We start from the raw sequence: 21,744 nt of genomic DNA, 5'->3' as shown, positions 1-21,744 counted from the left end.
GATTATGTTTTATTGGATGATTTTGCTGTGGAAATATTTTTGGTTTTGTTGTTATTGTGATAGGAAATATAATTTATGTGTATTAATTCTGTAGGTGATCATATCCTATCCTTTTGTTTTCTTTGAAATACATATTTTATCCCTCGCATAATTCAAGTTCATACTCAGTATGCTGATATTTTATATTGTCACACAGTTTGTACAGAAGACAGAGTAAAAAGTTCCTGAATGCAAGCTCTTCAAGTATGATGGCTATAATTTTAACTAACTATGGCAGATTTGTTGGATGGACTCCTCCTTCCTGGCAGTGAAGACAGTTTAAACGTGCAGACACAAAGAGCCTACTCATTAGCAGTGGACAACATTTCATTACTATAGCATGAAGGAAAGCCAAAACACATCAGAGTGTTCTCAGTTTCTTTAGTATGTTTTTCTTTTTTCCTTTTTCTTCGAAGGAAGGATTGAAATCATTAGCTGTCATTTAGATATATTGCATTGCCTTCTGGCTCACCCAGATATTACGAAATACGTTTAGGAATTAAGCATCAGATAAGTGACTTTTTTTTCAAATTTTTCAAATGTTTTTGTTAATATCTGCTGAGTGTATTTGTGGGTATGTGGGAATGAGGAAGAAACAAATTGTACACAAAAGCATTCAGCATTAAATCCATACCACGGTACTCTTCATATGGATTTGTCTATTTTATGTGTGTGTGTATAAATATGTATACACACATATGTATTATATGTTTTTCACAAACCATATTGTCTACACCTTGAATTTTGTTCAGGTAAACATGTTTAAGCATATGTTATGTGCAAAATATGGTACTAGCTCCTGTAGTTGGATCAGGGGGCTGACTGGGACAGAATCTCACCCTCTTTATACATCTTTCTGTCCGTAGCTCTATATATGTTGTATCTGACTGTTGTAGCTATGTAATAGTAAATGCTGGAGATTTAAAAATAGTTTTTTAAAATTTCTTCACTGATTCAGTGAATACTGATTGTGCACTAAATATGTGTCAGATATGAAAGTTCCAATGTTACAGAGGTAAAACTTAACTATCACTTAAAACTAGAGGGCGATTTTCATTTAATTAACCATCTGTTAACCTTATTTTACAAATAGACTTAAAAACAAGTGGTTTGCCTCACGGCCCCACACATACCTAGCGGCTAGAGCAGTTTCACGTCTTACCACCATTCTCTCGTTGGCTGCTGTCTCTGCTAGGTGTTACTCCAGTGTACCCCATTCTCAGAAAGCAGTCTGGAGAAAGTGACCCTGCAGCTCAGCCATATCCTCACTGATGCCTCTACCCAGCCTCAGTAAGAATTCTATATTCTGGAAACAGAATTACATACATCTCAGTAATGTTTAGTTTTTAAATTAGTACCCATTTTATATGAGCCAATTCTTTTCCCTTTCCTCTATAATTTCTACATAAATTTAATCATTTCCTCTCTGATTTTATTCTGCAAATTCAACTGGGTGGACATTTTCAACTGGTGTTTTTTTTTGGGGGGACAGGGGTGTTTCCATAGTATTAGTTTGTAGTATTATCTATGGAAATATAGATTTCTATTTAAGATGAAGGCATGATTAAGGATAAAAAAATCAGGTGTGTTGCTGCTTATGTGGTTCCATGGCATTAGTCTTTAAGCTTTTAAACACTAGCTGCTAACAGTTTGGATGATTTTAACATTGGGCTTAAGCTTATATCAGTGTTGGTGAAGAAAGTGTTGAGTTAGGGAGGAACGAATAACTAAGATTAGGGAACATTTCTGTGGCTTTCTTTTCTGGCTCCCCAGGAGCTTTTGATTCTTAAGACTTGGGATGATTCATTCATTCATTTACTCATTCATTTGTTCAACAAGTATTTATTATCTTCAAAATACAAAGCTAGGGAAATATACACAGGTGAATAAAGACATGAATCTTGCATATGAAGGAAGAACATGCAGTCGAGCATAAGATAGGTGCTCCCAGCATGAATAGCAGAAAATAAAACGTTTGGTGAAAGATGAGAAAAGCTGTGGGAGTTAAGAGGAAGGAAACAATCTTTCCCATTTATGCTGATCAAGCAGAGGTTTGTAGAAGAGGTGGCATTTGAAATGGGTCTTGAAGGCAAATTCTTGAGACCTGATTGGGAAAAGATGTGTTAAGCAGATGAAAAATCATGAGTAAAGATGTGGATGACAGATCAAATAATTCAGTTTGGTTTCAGAACAGGTTATTTAATGGAAAGTTATTAATGTGAGGCTGATGCATTTAGACTGAAACACTCTGCTCATTTGTTTACTTATTGCCTATGCTTTTGCACCACAGTGGCAGAATTGAGTGTTGTGAAAGAGACCATATTGCTCTCAAAGCCTAAAGTATTTTCTGTAAAAGGCTAGAGAGTAAATCTGTTGAATCCCATTTTAGATCACAGTTGAGAACCCCACTGATCCAGACAAGGGACTAGCACAGAATGGTTTTCAGGAGAGTTTGTCAGACAGTTCTTACTAGAAGTGGGAAGGTGATGGATAATGTGGAAGGAAGCTTGTAGGGTTTTTTAATTAATTTGGGCCAGTGTTTTCTGGTGGGAGTCGGGAGGATTTGAATGCTAAATAGATTAAGCAGATGAAATCAATAGGATTTGGCGAGAGATGTGATGAGAGGGCGCATAGAAAGGGAGGGGACAAGGCTGAATGAAAGATTTTTAGCTTGGGTGACTGGTTGATGGTGCCACAGAAACAGGGAATACAGACGACAAATACTCATAAAAGTTTCAATGACCTGTCAGAGATCGAATACTGACATATCTGGTGGAGGACTCACATAATTCACATAACCACAGAATGTGGAACCTTACAGTTTTTGCAGGACCCAGGAATATTTACCACAGTTAACTGTGGAAAGTTTTATTCTATTCTTCATATTTAAATAGACCAAATTCCTATGAGAATTATTTTATGACCCTTGTGAATTTTTTAAAAAGCCTGACTACTTGTGTTGGTGTGGCCAAAGTAATTTTAAGTAGAAAAACTTTCTTGACCTTTGAAAAATATTAAATTGGTTCCACAGAAATAACAATGCCACTAGAATAAAATAGGAAATCTTCAGTACCTTAAATTTCTTTTCAAAGTCAAATCCTCATTTGAATTATGTGAAGATAGTTTTTGCCATTACATTTTACTTTAAAATAATTGCTTTTTTTTATAAAGGTAGTTAATGTATGCTTGCAAAATAACCAAATTATAAAAAGTAGAAGTTGCTCCATCTCCTCCTTTTGAAGCTATTGACTTCTGTTAAGCTTGAAATACACAGTGTAAATGCTATTACCTTCACTAGGATTGCAAAAACATTTTCCAAATGTGCATTTATAACTTTGAATATATGATGCTACCTACAAAATTTCTGAATCAGTTTGGTCCAGGTCTCCAATTATACATAAGCTCTTTTTTTTCCATCTCTAGGCAATGTGGGTTTACTCTGCAATGTGCATAGCAGTCTCTGTCTCAGAAAGTTTGATTTATTTGCACTGTCTCTCATGGCTCACTTACCCATAAAACTGTTCTTCTATTCTAATCTTCAATTTAAAAACATTTAACAAACTGTAGTCTTGAGGAAAATACCCCTGTAAAAAAGAGAATTATCTTAGGAAGTAAAATTGTTAAGTGGCTATTTGAGGAAATCAGTTGTATTGATTTATAAGAAAAAGAAATTTCATATAGTTTTGTATATATAACTTTGAGAAGTCAGATTAATTTAGTTCTTAAATAATAGACAGGGAAAAGTTGGTTCAAGGTTAGAACAAATTTATTCAGATTTAAAATTTATCTTAAAATGTATGTGTGTCTGGCTAAAAATGAAATTATTTTTTAAACTAGAGATTGGTATAAACTTAAAAGTGAATTTTCCTTCTGCCTTTCCCATTACTCCAGTCCCTTTCTTTTAGTAATAATAATGTTAATATTTTGTTAACTTTATTGGGTGCTATAATGTACCATGTATTCTTAATTTTTTATGTTTTATAATAACTTGGTGAGATAGTTACTAAACATTTTATACTAAAGAAACTGAAGCATAAAGAATATAAGTAATTAACTTGTCTAAGGGGTACTCAGATAGCAAGTGGCAGAGCTAGAATTAGAAACCAACTGTCAAACTTTAAATTGTATGACCTGAGTCACTTTATGATTATGTTACTAATAGTATTAATAGTTTCTTGCTTATTGATCCTGAAAGAAAAATACAAAGTACCAAAATGTATATGTATATATGTGTATATACATATATATGTTATATTTTATATATATTTATGTTTTAATTTTGAAGTGTCACTTTGGAAGTAAAATGACAACAAATGATAAAATTTAAGTCCTTTAGGACAATTTAAGATAAAAATAAATAGTCTCTCTTGCTAATTCTAATCCTGTTTTTACTATTTTTTAAGAAATTGGCTAGGCTTAATTGCTAAATTAAGTTGCACATTAGCAACATTTTAATCCTCATGTTTTTGTTTTTATTTTTTCCAAAGATTCAGCAGTGGTCTATATAGCGAGGGTGTGTATGTCAAATACTTTTTACTTGGAAAGTCTGGTTAACCGTGAAAAGGAAAGAGAGAGAGAGAGAGAGAGAGAGAGAGAGAGAGAGAGAGAGAGAGAGAGGAGAATCAAAGGGCAGGCAACTTTCTTTGTAAAGAACAGGACAACATGGAACCTGGAGATTACAGGAGCACATCAGGTCCACACACATTCTGCTGGATGGACTGAGTCATGTGGCCACATCTATTTTCAGAGTAGTCTTCAGCAGGATGGCCATTCGCCCAGTTAACAAGGGGGAATTCTGTTATTAAAATACAGGCATGGGAATGTGTGACAGGTCAGTTAGCATCTCTGTCACAAGCATAAACTTACACTCATTTGCTAAAGTAATTTTGAAAAACTTCATTAGGTTTTTACTTTTATAGAGATGAGCAATAATGTGTTTTATTTTTGTAAAATAATTAATATATGGAAAGTTATTAAATGTTGCCTAATTCATTCATACTGTGCTAGCGTATAAACAAGCTCCTTGACAGCAAGTTGGCTGGGAAAGGTTCGTGGGCCAGCCTCCTTGCTCCTGCATTCAGCTATCATGGCAGTGCATCTGGAGTTTTAGCTGTTACAAAGACCTGGTGCTGAATTCAAGAACATTAGTTCTGTTCTTATTGTTTGCCACTTTAAGCCATTATCTTGGAAGCCTTTGGCCTAGAGGTACTCTGATGTAAAAAAAAAAAAAATGCAAAGACTGTGGTTGTACAAGCCTAAAGAACTCACTGCAGAGTGGAAGCATATTAGGTAGAGGCTTGACACTTCATGTACTTTGTTAAGTCATTGTGATTATGTGGATGAACTATGACAAAGTCCCCAGAAAAATCAGTGAAACTATAGGCATTAAATTATAGTGTCAATTTTTACATTATTTTTTCAACTTTATTGAGCTTTTAAAAGATGTGCTTATCTATAAACTTTTATTTTAGGATTTCAGGTAAATAGTGATTCAAATAGAAATTCACATTGATGACATTTAGTAGTTGAACACATTGTCAAAGATATATAATGTAAACACTAATAATTGAATACAATCCATATCGTTTAAGAGGAGGGAAAATTGTGTGATGTACTCTGTAAATAGGTGCTATTAATCTTGCATTGGATTCTGAATTCTGACTTTTCTTTGATACTGTGTCTTGGTTTATGTGCCTGAATTCCTTGCTAAATACACTTGCTTGTGTATTTTAAAACTTCTTTTCTTCCTTATTAAACAGCTTTAGTGTCATATTTGCTGGTGGTCCAGAAGAAGTTCTAAAAAAGTTTCAAAAGTCAAACCACAAAGTGGTCTTTGCAGCAGATGGAATTCTGTGGCCCGATAAAAGACTAGCAGACAAGTATCCCATTGTACACTTTGGGAAACGCTACCTGAATTCAGGAGGTGGGTAAGATACTGGCAGAAATGTATAATGCAAGTCATAGTAAATTATAAATATTGATGAAGCAACCTCTGGTATATGTAACTAGACATGAAGTTGTAAATAACCATTATCTTCTTACTTCTTTGGAAAATTATATCAGTTTAAAATCCAGAGTGCATTTTATAGTTGACAAAGCATTTTCCCATGTTCCCCACATTTAAGTGACTTCTAAAGACAGTTATTAAAGGAAAAGCCACATGGATCCAGGTCTTCTGGTTAGGTGTCATTGAGAATTTTCTGGCTATAGAATAATGGGTTTAGTAAGTTCCCTTTCTTGTGGAAAAGTGCAGACTACAATCACATAGCTTTAAAAATAGACATTACTTAATTTTATGTATATTTTAAAATACATTAGAGTAAATGAGTGATTTCTCTTTAGTTCACTAATTGAAAATATTCAACACTGAGTATCTGGATATACTTAACAGTGCTACATTGGCTATGTTGCCATGGATTAAAGAAAGAAATTATCCTACCCACCCTTCAAAAAATAGAATTTGACTTGAACATTATTGCAGCTTCACATTACTCCTTAGGTTGAGATTAATGTAAACATATGGTCAGAGGACATAACCAAATAGGATTGGAGATATGTTAGAGAAACAAGTTTAGTGGAAATTGCAAGCCACTTTAGGAAAATAGATTTTTTTCAGGGGGTGATTTGCATATGTATAACTGATATTATTTGGGCTAGTTCAAATGTGAGATAGCAGCATGTCTGGATTCTAGGCTTTCTCAGCTACTTAGGGCAGTGGAATCTGTAGCAAGTAATTTACTTTCTCTAAGACACCTCACTTCCATGTCTATTCATCTGCATGTTGTTTTAGAAACCCATTTCCCCCATAGTTACACCTTGGAACTTTGTCAGTCCATATATGTATATTGTGCTTCTGAAACCTTCAATTCCTTAAGTTTGTACTGCCTATTTTCAGCTTACTTTTTCTCACTATATGGTACATCTACACTTGATGTTTTTTGAGACCATTTGGTCATTTTATTTTTCTCCTAATCTATCTACCTCCTTTGGATTTACATCCACATTCAAGTCAGAACATAGGGTTACTCATCTTTGTCTTCCTGTCCCTATTGTCTCAGCAGTCTTTCCCTCCTAAGTCTACAGCTCAAGCCCTGACAAAGCCCCTCTGGACAGCCGCCCACTCTTGACTCCTCTGAGTCAAGTGCTCACATTTCCAGGCCCTCAGGAACACACGTGGCTTATCTTTTAACTTACCTAAGTCATAGATAGTTAAAAAACCATTTAACTATGAAACTCTGGGGTAAGTTTTATATTTATTAATTTTTCCAAACATGACATGTGTACTGAAGTATCATAAGTAAATTCATCTAGTTAGTGACATATATACTCAGGAATCTAAATTTCAGACAGTCACACAGTACTGTGGAAACAGCAAAAAAAAACTAGTAAGTGAGTGCCTTTGAGAGCAAGCTTAAGTAAAAGGTGTTTATAAGTAGGAAAAAGATCATGCAAGGACATCAAAAGTCTTTGTCCTTTTTGCAGTCAAAATAATTAAAAAGATGCTAGAAATTTTAAATATTTTCAGTAAAAGTGTATGTAATTTCATGAATGATATATTGAGAATTATTTAAGGGACATGAGTTTTGTTTAGTTTAAAAAAAGATCTTTATCATGGATACTAAGCATGTTTCCCTTTGAGGAAAAGTTCAGAATATTAGAAACTATTGATTTGAAATAATATTGCATTTTGATAGAAAAATATAAATCATATAAAATGCTATGAAAATAGCTGTAATTCTTTTCTTTAGGACATCTGAGGTTTAAAAAAGGTAAGGAAGCAATTTTTGAAAAATGGTGATATAAACCATTGGAAAAGGTAATGTGTCATCCATGCTTGGATATATTTTTCATCACAGAAGATTGGTCATAGGAATTAAAAATGCATTCATTTTCAGTGTTTTAACATTTTTTTTTAATTTGGTGAAAATAACAAAAATGAGCCACCAGTTCTTGTTTTAGCCATGTTTTCATTTTGTCCTGTTTTCTCTTGGTAACAGTAATATTCTTGGACCTATTTCTTACAATTCTTTTATTCCTATGAGGAAATTTTAATTCTGAGAATAAATAATTAGGTTTCCTTTCAATTCACAGGAGTAACATTGGTCCTTTTTCAGAAATATTGCATGTCAATGAAACATAGCAGTTTGGCTGCATTTCTGAAAATTCAAACAGGGAAAAATCCTCCTGTTGTCTGTGTCTTTTATAGACTACTGTTACTGGCAAATTTAATGCTTATGCTCTTAGGCCAAGGGGAACATTCCAATTTTAGACTTCTTTTCTCCAGGCTGTGATACACAAAACCTGGCCACAAAGTGGTTTAGCAGGTACAAAAATGACTAGCTCAAGTAAAGGAAAAAATCCCAAAATGTTCTAGATATAAAATTTCTTTGGGATGTTTGCAGTCAATGACAAATCCAACATTTCTTTGATTGCATTAGCTTCTCTGCGCAGGCATTAAAACCACTGTGGTAGAGCTTTTATTCCCCAGCAACAGTGAATCCTCTACAAAGGATTGAAGGAGGGCATTTTAGAAGGTCAAAAAGAAAATTCCACTGTCTTACTCTATTTTTTCTTAGTAACACTTTTTCCTTAGGAGCCTTGGAAACCATTGTTTCCCCTTCTTGTGTCAATTAATTTTAGGAATGTGTTTACTCCAAAAATCTTTTATTTGGAATTGGTAGTAAAACCTCATGCTATTGTAGTTTATATATAAAACAAAGGATGTTCAATAATTATATTTCTGTCATGGTGAGCTGTGAAATTCCAACCTAAGGATTAGGCCTGAAGTCTTTACAACTCTGTGCAAATGGTCAATGGCATGAACATAGACATGAGTGGCTGAGTAATAAATTGGTGTTTGAATAATAAATTCTCCATTTTTTCTCTGTTATATTGCAGGATTTATTGGTTATGCTCCATATATTAACCGTATAGTTCAACAATGGAATCTCCAGGATAATGATGATGATCAGCTATTTTACACAAAAATTTACATTGATCCACTGAAAAGGGTATGCAGTAACTCCCATTTTCAATGTAACCTCCTTTTCCAAGGTAGTTATTGGAGCTCTGGTCACTGCATCCATACCCTAGACATTTAGCTGGCAGAACAGTAAATAAGGGTCCATTTGTGTCAACTTTGTTTAAGTGACCTTTGTAGAAGTCTCACAGAATACTTCCTGATGTTTTTCTTTGACCAGAATATATGTATGTGGCTGCACATAATAAGCAAAGGAAATTTTGTTCTTTATTTCAAGTACATGTATCCTACTAACATTCTGAATTCTGTCATTAAAAGTTGGGGGATATTGGGGACAATAGCAGTTTGCCATGGCCCTAGAGAGAATATTCCTGAGATTGATTTAAATGAAACTTTGGAGAAAAGTAGAACTAAAGTTCTCTAATTCGGAACATTTTTAGTATATTTACCTAAAGTAAGTTAATGTTTCATAAGTTAACTTTCATATAATTGATAAAGTTATAAAATTTACTAAATTGTGTACTTGTGGTGCTGTCATTAGGAAATGTAAGTTTGTTAAAACTCTATTTTACAGTGAGTTTGCAGCCATAGTTTCTTAACTATTAAGTCACCTAGATATTTTCATTACACACTCATACTTAAGAAACTTCCTTCTTAAAATGTTTATTTTTCTTCATCTGTTTTTTACCGTCCACTGATTGCCTGATGTGGAAGTCCTGAGGACTTGGCCTCTCATCTGGGAGGAGAAATCTGCTCTTGGCCTCAGTGCTAGCCCATGCAGCATGCTTGTCTGTCTCGCTATCGCTCTACTGTGAAAGCACTCTGAATCTTATTTAGCTGTCTTTGCTTTAGGATCCTCCTCTGAAGTTCACTGCTGGGTTTGTAATATTTTTAATTGTATAACTCTTGTGTAAGTTTCTCTCTAAGCATATAATTTTATCTGGTTAACATGTGTGTCTTAGTCTGCTTGATTGGCATAACAAAATACCATAGACTGGCTGCTTAAAGAGCAGATATTTATTTTCTCATAGTTCTGGTGGCTGAAAATCTGAGATCAGGGTGCCAGCCTGGTTGGGTTCTGGAGAGAGCCCTCCCCTGGTTTGTAGACAGCAGCCACGTCACATGGAGCGTGAGACACACAAAGACACAGAGAGAGAGAATGCACACAAACTCTCTGGTATCTCTTCTTTTAAGAGCACTAATCCCATCATGAGGTCCCCACTCTCCTGACCTCAGTTCAACCCTAGTTGTTTCCCAAAGACCCAATCTCCAAGTACCATCACATGCGGGATTAGGACTTCAATAGGAATTTTGACAGGATACAAACATTCAGTCCATAACAGCATTGCAAAGACAATTTTAGGAATATTATTATGACAGAGCAGTGTAAAGGAAAAATTAGTAGATTGAGAATTGTAAGGTTTGTAAAGCAGATTAATCTTTATAATTGGACTGATTAATTACAGACTTATTGTAGCAGTCCAGTGGGCAAAGTTATGCTGCAGTAACAAGCCCTAACCCCAACAGTGTAACACAACCAAGGTTTCTTTGTCTTGCTACCTGTCCATTGTAGGTCAGCAGTGGGGTTTCTGCTTAATTTATTACTTGGGGACCCTAGCTGATGGAGCAGCCATCTCAAGCCTTACTGATTCATGTGCCAGAGAGAAAGATCACACTTAGGGTCTCAAACTGGTAATTGCATGTTCCACATTGGAGGTGATAATTTAATTTTTGCTGACAATTTACTGGTCAGAATTAGTCATAAGGTGGAGAAATGGAAATATTTGGTGAACAGCATGAATGCTTTACCATATCCTTTATCCTCCAATTTAATCAACAATAAAATTATAGTCTCCATGTCTTTCTAAATATATTGCCTGAATGGCTTACTTATAGGATCTTTAAATTCCCCCAAAGAATAAACTATATAAACATGATGAGTTAGCTGCTTTTCTTGTCCTTTTCAATATTATCTCTATTCTTCTTTTTAGGAAGCTATTAACATCACATTGGATCACAAATGCAAAATTTTCCAGACCTTAAATGGAGCTGTAGGTATGCCTCCAATATTGGATTGCACATGTATATAAGTGAACACCTGCATTTTCAATCATCTGTCCTTTGTTATATCCATTTTGAGGCTACGACTAAGGTTTACCACATAGATTTTGCAACTTTTAAAAAATAATGGACTGAGCTAAACTTGATATAGTTAAATACATTCAGTTAAAATTATTTCCCAAGATTAGTGCAAAAAAGATAAGTTTCTGGCCTTAATAACTTAGGACCATCTGGGGTCTGTAAATATATTTTAAAATTGATTACCCAATTTTCAGTATATGTTATTTGTATTGTGAATTGCTTAGGAGTATTAGAGTATTTTAACTTAGCTGAAAGGTAACTGATAACTAGGTGTGCCCCCTGTGGAATGTATGTATGTGTTTGTGTGCATGTTTGTTTTCCTAGATAGACATATATCTTGATGAAAATATAGTAATACATTTGATTAATCAATATATTAAAAATTGAAATATATCAATTCACTAATACATTCATACTTTGAAAATTAAAAATACATTGTAATTTAATGCAATTCTTCAAGGCAGTTCATACAGTAAAGTGATTCTCAGACTGGAAAGCATTTAGCTTAGAGTGCTCAGGAAATACAAGGAAAAGAACTTGAAAACCATTCTGTACTGATCTGTCTTGCATATTCCTGGAATTTGCATTAGGCCCGATTTTTAAGAACTGGAAATGCTATCAGTGATGGCCAGTTGTAGAAACCTTGTTTGTGCCTGGCAGTGTTCTATTTGCCATGCATATATTGTCATTATCATCATAATAACCTTGAAAGGTAGGCAAGGATCCCATTTTATAGATGAATAAAACAGGACAATAATTTAATTGATCTAGGATCCCATCACTTCAAGAGGCAGACGTAGGACTGCAGTGATCCTCTCCTTCCACCACATACCTCAGTGGCTTAGCACCTCAGTTTGCTGGCACCAGCTTGGAGTAAGTGAGGTGTTCAGAACCTGTATGTGTGTCAGTGCCACCTTTCATTTTGGGTAGCTGCTGATTTGAAGTAGGCGATGTTTCTGAAAGTGTCATAAGACATGGAATAGCATGCTGAGGAATTTTTTAAATTTTGGTATCATTAATATACAATTACATGAGCAACCTTGTGGTTATTAGATTCCCCCCACTATCAAGTCCCCCCCACATACCCCATTACAGTCACTGTCCATCAGCGTAATAAGATGTTATAGAGTCGCTACTACCTGAGGAATTTTACAGCAACAAGATCTATAGATAGATACATATGCATGTGTATATCAATACATACACACACTCGCACTTTAAATTACTAAGACCTGTTTTTCTTTTTAACCCAGATGAAGTTGTTTTGAAGTTTGAAAATGGCAAAGCCAGAGCTAAAAATGTATTTTATGAAACATTACCGGTAGCAATTAATGGAAATGGACCCACCAAGGTGAGTCACAGTGACTTCCCTGTTTCCTTATTTCCTGGAGATAGACTGTGGGGGACTATGTAGAATGGCGTCACTGTCACCACTTCTTCCTCTTTGTCTCCTCCTCCTTGTGGCTTTATTTTGGTACCAACAATTTACTGCCTTTATCTTTTACACAGTATAATTATCTGATTTCATTTCGATTAATCGAACTGATGATTTCACCTCAACAAAATGATCAGTTTTCATTCTCTTTGTAAGACAGTTAGTTTTAGTGTTTAATAATAATAGCTAACTAGAGAGAGAGCCCACATTTCCCTTACACAGGGTATCCTGTCTGAATAGACAATGTTGAGCTCATTAAGGGATTATTTATTTCACCTGCGTCACCATTTCCTAAGTTAATTCTGCTAAGGCTGAGCTGTAACTATATGGAAAGTTCCATCTGGTGCTAATTTTATACCAAACTTTATGGGTTATCGTTGACAGAGACATAATTTGACTAATGAAATTTTGAATGCTTTTCAAATACAAATAATTGAGTTTGCTGAAAACATTATTGACTTCAAACTTTATAGATAAGCTGGTCTGGTATCCAATTAAAATGGAACATGAATTATGTATATACATACATGTTTAATAGTGAATATGTTTAAAACAATGTTCTGAGATACTGAGATGCCTGGTTTACTATTAAGTACCTAGAAAAGAGATGAACAGACTTGCACTGTAGAAAGAGAAGCTGGAGAGATGTGGTCTGCTGTTTCAGAGGAGTGAGTAGTCTGAATTCCAAGAAAAGCTATATTCACAGGAAGAAATTCAAGGGAAAGCTCACACTGACAGCTTGTCTACCACCACCATCAGTGGGGAACAGTAGATTCCCCTTCTCTTCTTGTTAATTTTTCAACTTTGCTTTTCATCTCGTCTCAGCCTCCTAGAAAGCCATCTTCCCATGTGCTCTTCTTTATCTCGTCTCAATTTTCCTAGCTCAGTTGTCTTCTCATTAGCATTTTAAAGAACCCTCAAGTCTTTCCTAGCCTATAAAGAAAACGAAACTGAGCCAACACAAACTACAGCATCCTCTTCAATCTTCACTGCCTTCCAGTCGGCCTATCTTTTCTCCTCCCCTTTGCAGGTACACTCTTTATAAAGTAGGGACAACTCATTGCCACCGCTATTCCTCTTCCTCCCCAATTGAAGGACTCGAAATAATCTTCTCCTTTGTTTCCGTGATTCTCAGCTGGTCTGTCTACGAATTTTCTGGGTTTTTCTCTTCAGTCTCTCTTTGCCTCTTTTTAAATACATACTTTAAGAACCTAGCACTCTATGTGTGTGTGGAGGTGGTCTTTGGGGGTTGGGGTTTATCCTCTTCTTTTACTGTTTTAGTTATGTTCCACACTGTTTATCTGAGATATTTTCCTTTTCTCATTTATACACATTCTTGGGTAATTTGCCGTATTTTCATGTCAGCAAATCCTCTCTTAATGCTGATACTTTTCAAATTTTTGCTGTAGCTCCTGTATCTTTTCTGAGCTCCAGGTCTAAATACCAAATAGGTAGATTTATTTGTGTGTCGTATAAGATCTGGAGTTCAAGACCTCCAGTTCTGCTTCCTCTTCCATCCAACTGATTAACCAGGACCTGGATTTTGTTTTGGCTCTGGCTTCCCACTCCTAATCCAAGAACTATTCTTTATAACTCCTGGCATGGTTATTTATTTAATTTTCTCAGTGCTGATAGCAACTTCCTTAGTTGAGTCTACCTGTAACCTCTTGCTAATGGCAATCTTCCACCTGCAGCCTGTAGCTAGAGTATTCTGTTGAAGCAGAAACCTGATCACATTACTCACCTGTGTATGCCCTAAAGTTCCAAATCCTCACCTTGTCTTATAAAGCTCTTTTTAAGTCTTGCTCCTGGTTTAGTGGTAACCAGTCTACCATCCCATTTACTCTCTCACTCCTGATTCTACAAATATCCACACACGTTTTCACATTCAATCATTCTTTCCCTCTTTCTCTCCTCGGCTCCTGCCATACTGAATTACTTTGAACTTTGCAGAAGTTTCATGTTTCTTCTTCCTGCAAGTCTTCTGTATGCATATTTCTCTCATTCTGGAATCCTCTGTCCCTAATTCCCACTTGCCCTACTCACCTAGTAAGTCCTAGTCATCTTTTAGGTTTAGTCTTTACTCCTCAGGTCTCCTGTATTTTTTTATTATATTTGGAACTTCATCCATCACAGTATGCAATGCCATGTGCTGGACAGGGATGGAATTTACCTACTTTGTTTTTCTCTAACTTGCTGGGCCCTTAGCCTAGGAATTGCAGAAGTCATACCTATCTCACTCATTTTTTTGTTTCCCCAGAGTCCAGCACATGTATAGCTTATAATAGCTTCTCAATAAATTGTAGTTGAATGTCAGAGTCTATAAACAATGTTATGACCTAGTATTATTATCTTGGGAGTGGTAAGGTGGATTTTTTTCTGTCAGGGCAAACAGTCACAAAATTTCTGTGGGTCACCATAACTTATCCCTAGGCAGATAAATGGACATATTTTGCCTATGAAGCCCTTTACAGTGTGTGTGTGTGTTAATGTGTGCATGTGCACACATGCACACACATGCTTCCTCTCTTGCTGTTTCTGTTTTAGCTCTTTGTCTGATACCCTTGGTGCCAGTTAGGCAAGGGCTTGTATAACTGGACATCTGTAAGTAAATAGTGTGCTCATTCTCCTTGGTAATGTAATCAAATTTAAGTATCTTTAAAAAGGGAGCTTGGTACTGAGAATTTAGCTATTGTGGGGAAGGCTTGATTATTCAGTGTCATCACCAGTTCCTTCTAAATTCCCAGGATACTGTGGACTGGAGTTTTACAAGGAGACTAAAGGACGTCTCATAAGAAAAGAGTTCTAATCCTTAATCATTTAGAAAAACTTGTACGTACTAGGAAATTTTATGGCTTTCAGGAAACATTCTCAGTTTGGGCTAATATCACAATTAAAGGCATTTCAAGCATTATGATGATCCTATTATATTTTCTTAATGTAGTCTATCCTCCTATGATTCTATACGGCAACAAAAAGTGAAGTAAGTTTTTTGTTGTGAGAATTATATTTGGTATAATACAAAAATTTGAGAAGAGGTTATATAAATAAGCATTCAAAAAATGCTGATACTTTAATAATATGTTAAAGTTAAATAGAGGCATATTAATATATCACATTTTCCCTGTGTCCAGACTAACAGGGAAAGAAAGAAGATTACTCTTTAGATAAGAACATTATTTTTTAATCATTATAAAAGGTGGAAGGACTTTTTTTTTGTCCGGACCTCAGCTCCTTGTCTATGAAATGGCACGGCTGGATGTAGGTGTCCCCAAGCCCTCTCATTTCCGGACCTGCCTTTTGGCTCAACAACCCAATCATCAGACTGCTGAGCAGTCCTGTCATAACTGGGGTCTTAGTGGAAAGTGGCAGATGGCGAGGAGACGGGATTGTGTGCTAGGAAGGACAATTCCCATCTCCCTCAGACTCCATGCCCTAGGTTTTTACTTTATTTTATTTTTATTTTATTTTATTTTATTTTACTTGTTTGCTTGTTTATTTATTTACTTATTTTTAAAATTTTGGTATCATTAATCTACAATTACATGAAGAACATTATGTTTACTAGGCTCCCCCCTTCACCAGGCCCCCCCCCACATACCCCTTCACAGTCACTGTCCATCAGCATAGTAAGATGCTGTAAAATCACTACTTGTCTTCTCTGTGTTGTAGAGCCTGCCCTGTACCCCCCCACATTATACATGCTGATCAAAATGCCCCCTTTCTTCCCCACCCCCCTTGTCCCTCCCTTCCCACCCATCCTTCCCAGTCCCTTTCCCTTTGGTAACTGTTAGTCCATTCTTCCGTTCTGTGATTCTGCTGCTGTTTTGTTCCTTCAGTTTTTCTTCGCTCTTATACTCCACAGATGAGTGAAATCATTTGGTACTTGTCTTTCTCCGCCTGGCTTATTTCACTGAGCATAATACCCTCTAGCTCCATCCATGTTGTTGCAAATGGTAGGATTTGTTTTCTTATGGCTCAATAATATTCCATTGTGTGTATGTACCACATCTTCTTTATCCATTCATCTACTGATGGACATTTAGGTTGCTTTAATTTCTTGGCTATTGTAAATAGTGCTCTGATAAACATTGGGGTGCATCTGTCTTTTTCAAACTGGGCTGCGGCATTCTTAGGGTAAATTCCTAGAAGTGGAATTCCTGGGTCAAATGCTATTTCTATTTTAAGCATTTTGAAGAACCTCCATACTGCTTTCCACATTGGTTGAACTAATTTACATTCCCACCAGCAGTGTAGGAGGGTTCCCCTTTCTCCACAACCTCGCCAACATTTGTTGCTGTTTGTCTTTTGGATGGTAGCCATCCTTACTGGTGTGAGGTGATATCTCATTGTGGTTTTTTTTTTTTTTTTTTTTAAATAATTATTTTTTATTGAAGGGTAGTTGACACACAGTATTACATTACATGAGTTTCAAGTGTACAACACAGTGGTAGAACATTTATATACATAATTCTAGGTTCCAGCTATCACCCTACCAGGCTGTTACAATATCTTGACTATATTCCTTATGCTATACATTACATCCCGGTTACTAATTTCTTTTACCATTGGAAGTCTGTCCTTTTTTTTTTTTTTTTTTTTTTTTTTTTTTTGTGAGGGCATCTCTCATATTTATTGATCAAATGGTTGTTAACGACAATAAAATTCTGTATAGGGGAGTCAATGCTCAATGCACAATCATTATTCCACCCCAAGCCTAATTTTTGTCAGTCTCCAATCTTCTGAGGCATAACAAACAAGTTTTTACATGTAGAACAAATTCTTACATAATGAATAAGTTACATAGTGAACAGTACAAGGGCAGTCATCACAGAAACTTTCGGTTTTGCTCATGCATTATGAACTATAAACAGTCAGTTCAAATATGAATACTCATTTGGTTTTTATACTTGATTTATATGTGGATACCACATTTCTCTCTTTATTATTATTATTTTTAATAAAATGCTGAAGTGGTAGGTAGATACAAGATAAAGGTAGAAAACATAGTTTAGTGTTGTAAGAGAGCACATGTAGATGATCAGGTGTGTGCCTGTAGACTATGTGTTAATCCAAGCTAGACCAGGGCAATAAAACATCCACGTATGCAGAAGATTTCTCTCAGAACGGGGGGGTGAGGTTCTTAGCCTCACCTCTGTTGATCCCCAATTTCTCACCTGATGACCCCCCTGCGACTGTGCCTGTCTTAGGTTGTTCCTCCCTTGAGGAATCTTACCCGTCTCTGGCTAACCAGTCATCTTCCGGGGCCATACAGGGAAATGTGAAGTTGGTAAGTGAGAGAGAAGCCTTATTGTTTGAAAAAGTTAGCTTTTTACTTCTTTGCATATTTATGCCCTGTGGCTTCTATGCCCAGCATTTGTCTTGAGGTATCTTTACCACTTGGAAGAATTATGATACTCGGTAAATTTGATATGAGGCACGAATTCTATTTAAGGGTTGTAATTAGGAAGGAAGAAGAAAAGCTATAGAAGTAGCAGGCGGAAGAAAACATGGGAAGATTGATTATTTCTTTGATATATCTTCTTGTAGAGTAACTTCAGCATGGATAGGTTTTAAGCTACTACTTAAATTGCACACACACATTAACATAATAGGAGTATAGTTACATAACCAAAGCATATCTGTAATTACCAGCCATCTGCAGTGAAACCAAGAAAACCAGTTAGGCACCTTAGGCATTTGTGAAAACTTATCTATGATATGGTGGATATTGTCCAAATGAACTTGAACAGTCTGAGAGAAATCAGACAAATTAAAACAACCCATTCCTGGGGACTGTTCACATGCCATATGTTCTTTTAACAATAAATAGTTTGTAGTTGTAAGACTTTGGAGCGCTACAATTTGCACTTCTCCAAATTCTTGGTTGAGTTCCAACAGTATAGATGCAGTCCAATTTTGTTGTTTTACTGTATGCACAGGCCAGCTTAGATATCTCCTTCCTCATTCCCATGGCAGGTCCAGGAACTGGTGGGATGAGTGCATCTACAGCTGTAGCAGTGCGTGGATCTTTGTTGGGGTTTTTTGATGATCATCTTCTGGCATGAGTCTTCCAGAGGGTGCAGATGTTGGAAGTTCTTTTTCATATCGTATCTTAGTTCATTTTCGGGGTAGCCCAATTAGGCTTTGATCCTCTGTATAAACACAAACAGACCCTTTGCCTACACTTTTATATGCCCTTTATACCCTTGTGTAGAACTCGTTGGAGGTTACCACACAGGAACTGCCCTTTTTTTTTTTTTTTTTTTTTTTGCTATCACTAATCTACACTTACATGACGAATATTATGTTTACTAGGCTCTCCCCTATACCAGGTCTCCCCTATAAACCCCTTTACAGTCACTGTCCATCAGCATAGCAAAATGTTGTAGAATCACTACTTGCCTTCTCTGTGTTGTACAGCCCTCCCTTTTCTCCTACCCCCCCATGCATGTTAATCTTAATACCCCCCTACTTCTCCCCCCCTTATCCCTCCCTACCCACCCATCCTCCCCAGTCCCTTTCCCTTTGGTACCTGTTAGTCCATTCTTGAGTTCTGTGATTCTGCTGCTGTTTTGTTCCTTCAGTTTTTCCTTTGTTCTTATATTCCACAGATAAGTGAAATCATTTGGTATTTCTCTTTCTCCGCTTGGCTTGTTTCACTGAGCATAATACCCTCCAGCTCCATCCATGTTGCTGCAAATGATTGGATTTGCCCTTTTCTTATAGCTGAGTAGTATTCCATTGTGTATATGTACCACATCTTCTTTATCCATTCATCTATTGATGGACATTTAGGTTGCTTCCAATTCTTGGCTATTGTAAATAGTGCTGCAATAAACATAGGGGTGCATCTGTCTTTCTCAAACTTGATTGCTGCATTCTTAGGGTAAATTCCTAGGAGTGCAATTCCTGGGTCAAATGGTAAGTCTGTTTTGAGCATTTTGATGTACCTCCATACTGCTTTCCACAATGGTTGAACTAACTTACATTCCCACCAGCAGTGTAGGAGGGTTCCCCTTTCTCCACAGCCTCGCCAACATTTGTTGTTGTTGTCTTTTGGATGGCAGCCATCCTTACTGGTGTGAGGTGATACCTCATTGTAGTTTTAATTTGCATTTCTCTGATGATTAGCGATGTGGAGCATCTTTTCATGTGTCTGTTGGCCCTCTGTATTTCTTTTTTGGAGAACTGTCTGTTCAGTTCCTCTGCCCATTTTTTAATTGGGTTATTTGTTTTTTGTTTGTTGAGGCGTGAGAGCTCCTTATATATTCTGGACGTCAAGCCTTTATCGGATGTGTCATTTTCAAATATATTCTCCCATACTGTAGGGATCCTTCTTGTTCTATTGATGGTGTCTTTTGCTGTACAGAAGCTTTTCAGCTTAATATAGTCCCACTTACTCATTTTTGCTGTTGTTTTCCTTGCCCGGGGAGATATGTTCAAGAAGAGGTCACTCATGTTTATGTCTAAGAGGTTTTCACCTATGTTTTCTTCCAAGAGTTTAATGGTTTCATGGCTTACATTCAGGTCTTTGATCCATTTTGAGTTTACTTTTGTATATGGGGTTAGACAATGGTCCAGTTTCATTCTCCTACATGTAGCTGTCCAGTTTTGCCAGCACCACCTGTTGAAGAGACTGTCATTTCGCCATTGTATGTCCATGGCTCCTTTATCAAATATTAATTGACCATAAATGTCTGGGTTAATGTCTGGATTCTCTAATCTGTTCCATTGGTCTGTGGCTCTGCTCTTGTGCCAGTACCAAATTGTCTTGATTACTATGGCTTTATAGTAGAGCTTGAAGTTGGGGAGTGAGATCCCCCCTACTTTATTCTTCTTTCTCAGGATTGCTTTGGCTATTCGGGGTCTTTGGTGTTTCCATATGAATTTTTGAATTATTTGTTCCAGTTCATTGAAGAATGTTGCTGGTAGTTTCATAGGGATTGCATCAAATCTGTATATTGCTTTGGGCAGGATGGCCATTTTAACGATATTAATTCTTCCTAGCCACGAGCATGGGATGAGTTTCCATCTGTTAGTGTCCCCTTTAATTTCTCTTAAGAGTGACTTGTAGTTTTCAGAGTATAAGTCTTTCACTTCTTTGGTTAGGTTTATTCCTAGGTATTTTATTTTTTTTGATGCAATTGTGAATGGAGTTGTTTTCCTGATTTCTCTCTCTGTTGGTTCATTGTTAGTATATAGGAAAGCCACAGATTTCTGTGTGTTGATTTTGTATCCTGCAACTTTGCTGTATTCCGATATCAGTTCTAGTAGTTTTGGGGTGGAGTCTTTAGGGTTTTTTATGTACAGTATCATGTCATCTGCAAATAGTGACAGTTTAACTTCTTCTTTACCAATCTGGATTCCTTGTATTTCTTTATTTTGTCTGATTGCCGTGGCTGGGACCTCCAGTACTATGTTAAATAACAGTGGAGAGAGTGGGCATCCCTGTCTAGTTCCCGATCTCAGAGGAAATGCTTTCAGCTTCTCGCTGTTCAATATAATGTTGGCTGTGGGTTTATCATAGATGGCCTTTATTATGTTGAGGTACTTGCCCTCTATTCCCATTTTGCTGAGAGTTTTTAACATGAATGGATGTTGAACTTTGTCAAATGCTTTTTCAGCATCTATGGAGATGATCATGTGGTTTTTGTCTTTCTTTTTGTTGATGTGGTGGATGATGTTGATGGACTTTCGAATGTTGTACCATCCTTGCATCCCTGGAATGAATCCCACTTGGTCATGGTGTATGATCGTTTTGATGTATTTTTGAATTCGGTTTGCTAATATTTTGTTGAGTATTTTTGCATCTACGTTCATCAGGGATATTGGTCTGTAGTTTTCTTTTTTGGTGGTGTCTTTGCCTGGTTTTGGTATTAGGGTGATGTTAGCTTCATAGAATGAGTTTGGGAGTATCCCCTCCTCCTCTATTTTTTGGAAAACTTTAAGGAGAATGGGTATTATGTCTTCCCTGTATGTCTGATAAAATTCCGAGGTAAATCCATCTGGCCCGGGGGTTTTGTTCTTTGGTAGTTTTTTGATTACCTCTTCAATTTCGTTGCTGGTAATTGGTCTGTTTAGATTTTCTGTTTCTTCCTGGGTCAATCTTGGAAGGTTATATTTTTCTAGGAAGTTGTCCATTTCT

General features: G+C 36.3%; 1 protein-coding gene across 2 annotated transcripts in view; it reads left to right on the top strand.

The window, feature by feature from the left end:
• Positions 1–21,744, top strand: part of PLOD2 (procollagen-lysine,2-oxoglutarate 5-dioxygenase 2) — a 90,439-nt gene that overhangs the window by 35,666 nt on the left and 33,029 nt on the right. For both annotated transcript variants that reach the window (XM_036896381.2, XM_036896380.2), the window contains exons 4-7: positions 5,799–5,962; positions 8,938–9,050; positions 11,011–11,074; positions 12,415–12,512. In XM_036896381.2, the coding sequence (XP_036752276.2) occupies positions 5,799–5,962; positions 8,938–9,050; positions 11,011–11,074; positions 12,415–12,512 (439 nt within the window). The remainder of the gene's footprint in view (positions 1–5,798; positions 5,963–8,937; positions 9,051–11,010; positions 11,075–12,414; positions 12,513–21,744) is intronic.

This window comes from Manis pentadactyla, chromosome 1 (genome assembly GCF_030020395.1).
Source record: "Manis pentadactyla isolate mManPen7 chromosome 1, mManPen7.hap1, whole genome shotgun sequence".
Lineage (NCBI taxonomy): Eukaryota > Metazoa > Chordata > Mammalia > Pholidota > Manidae > Manis > Manis pentadactyla.
The sequence above is the reverse complement of the archived record's forward strand: the minus strand, read 5'-3'. Positions and strand labels throughout refer to the sequence as shown.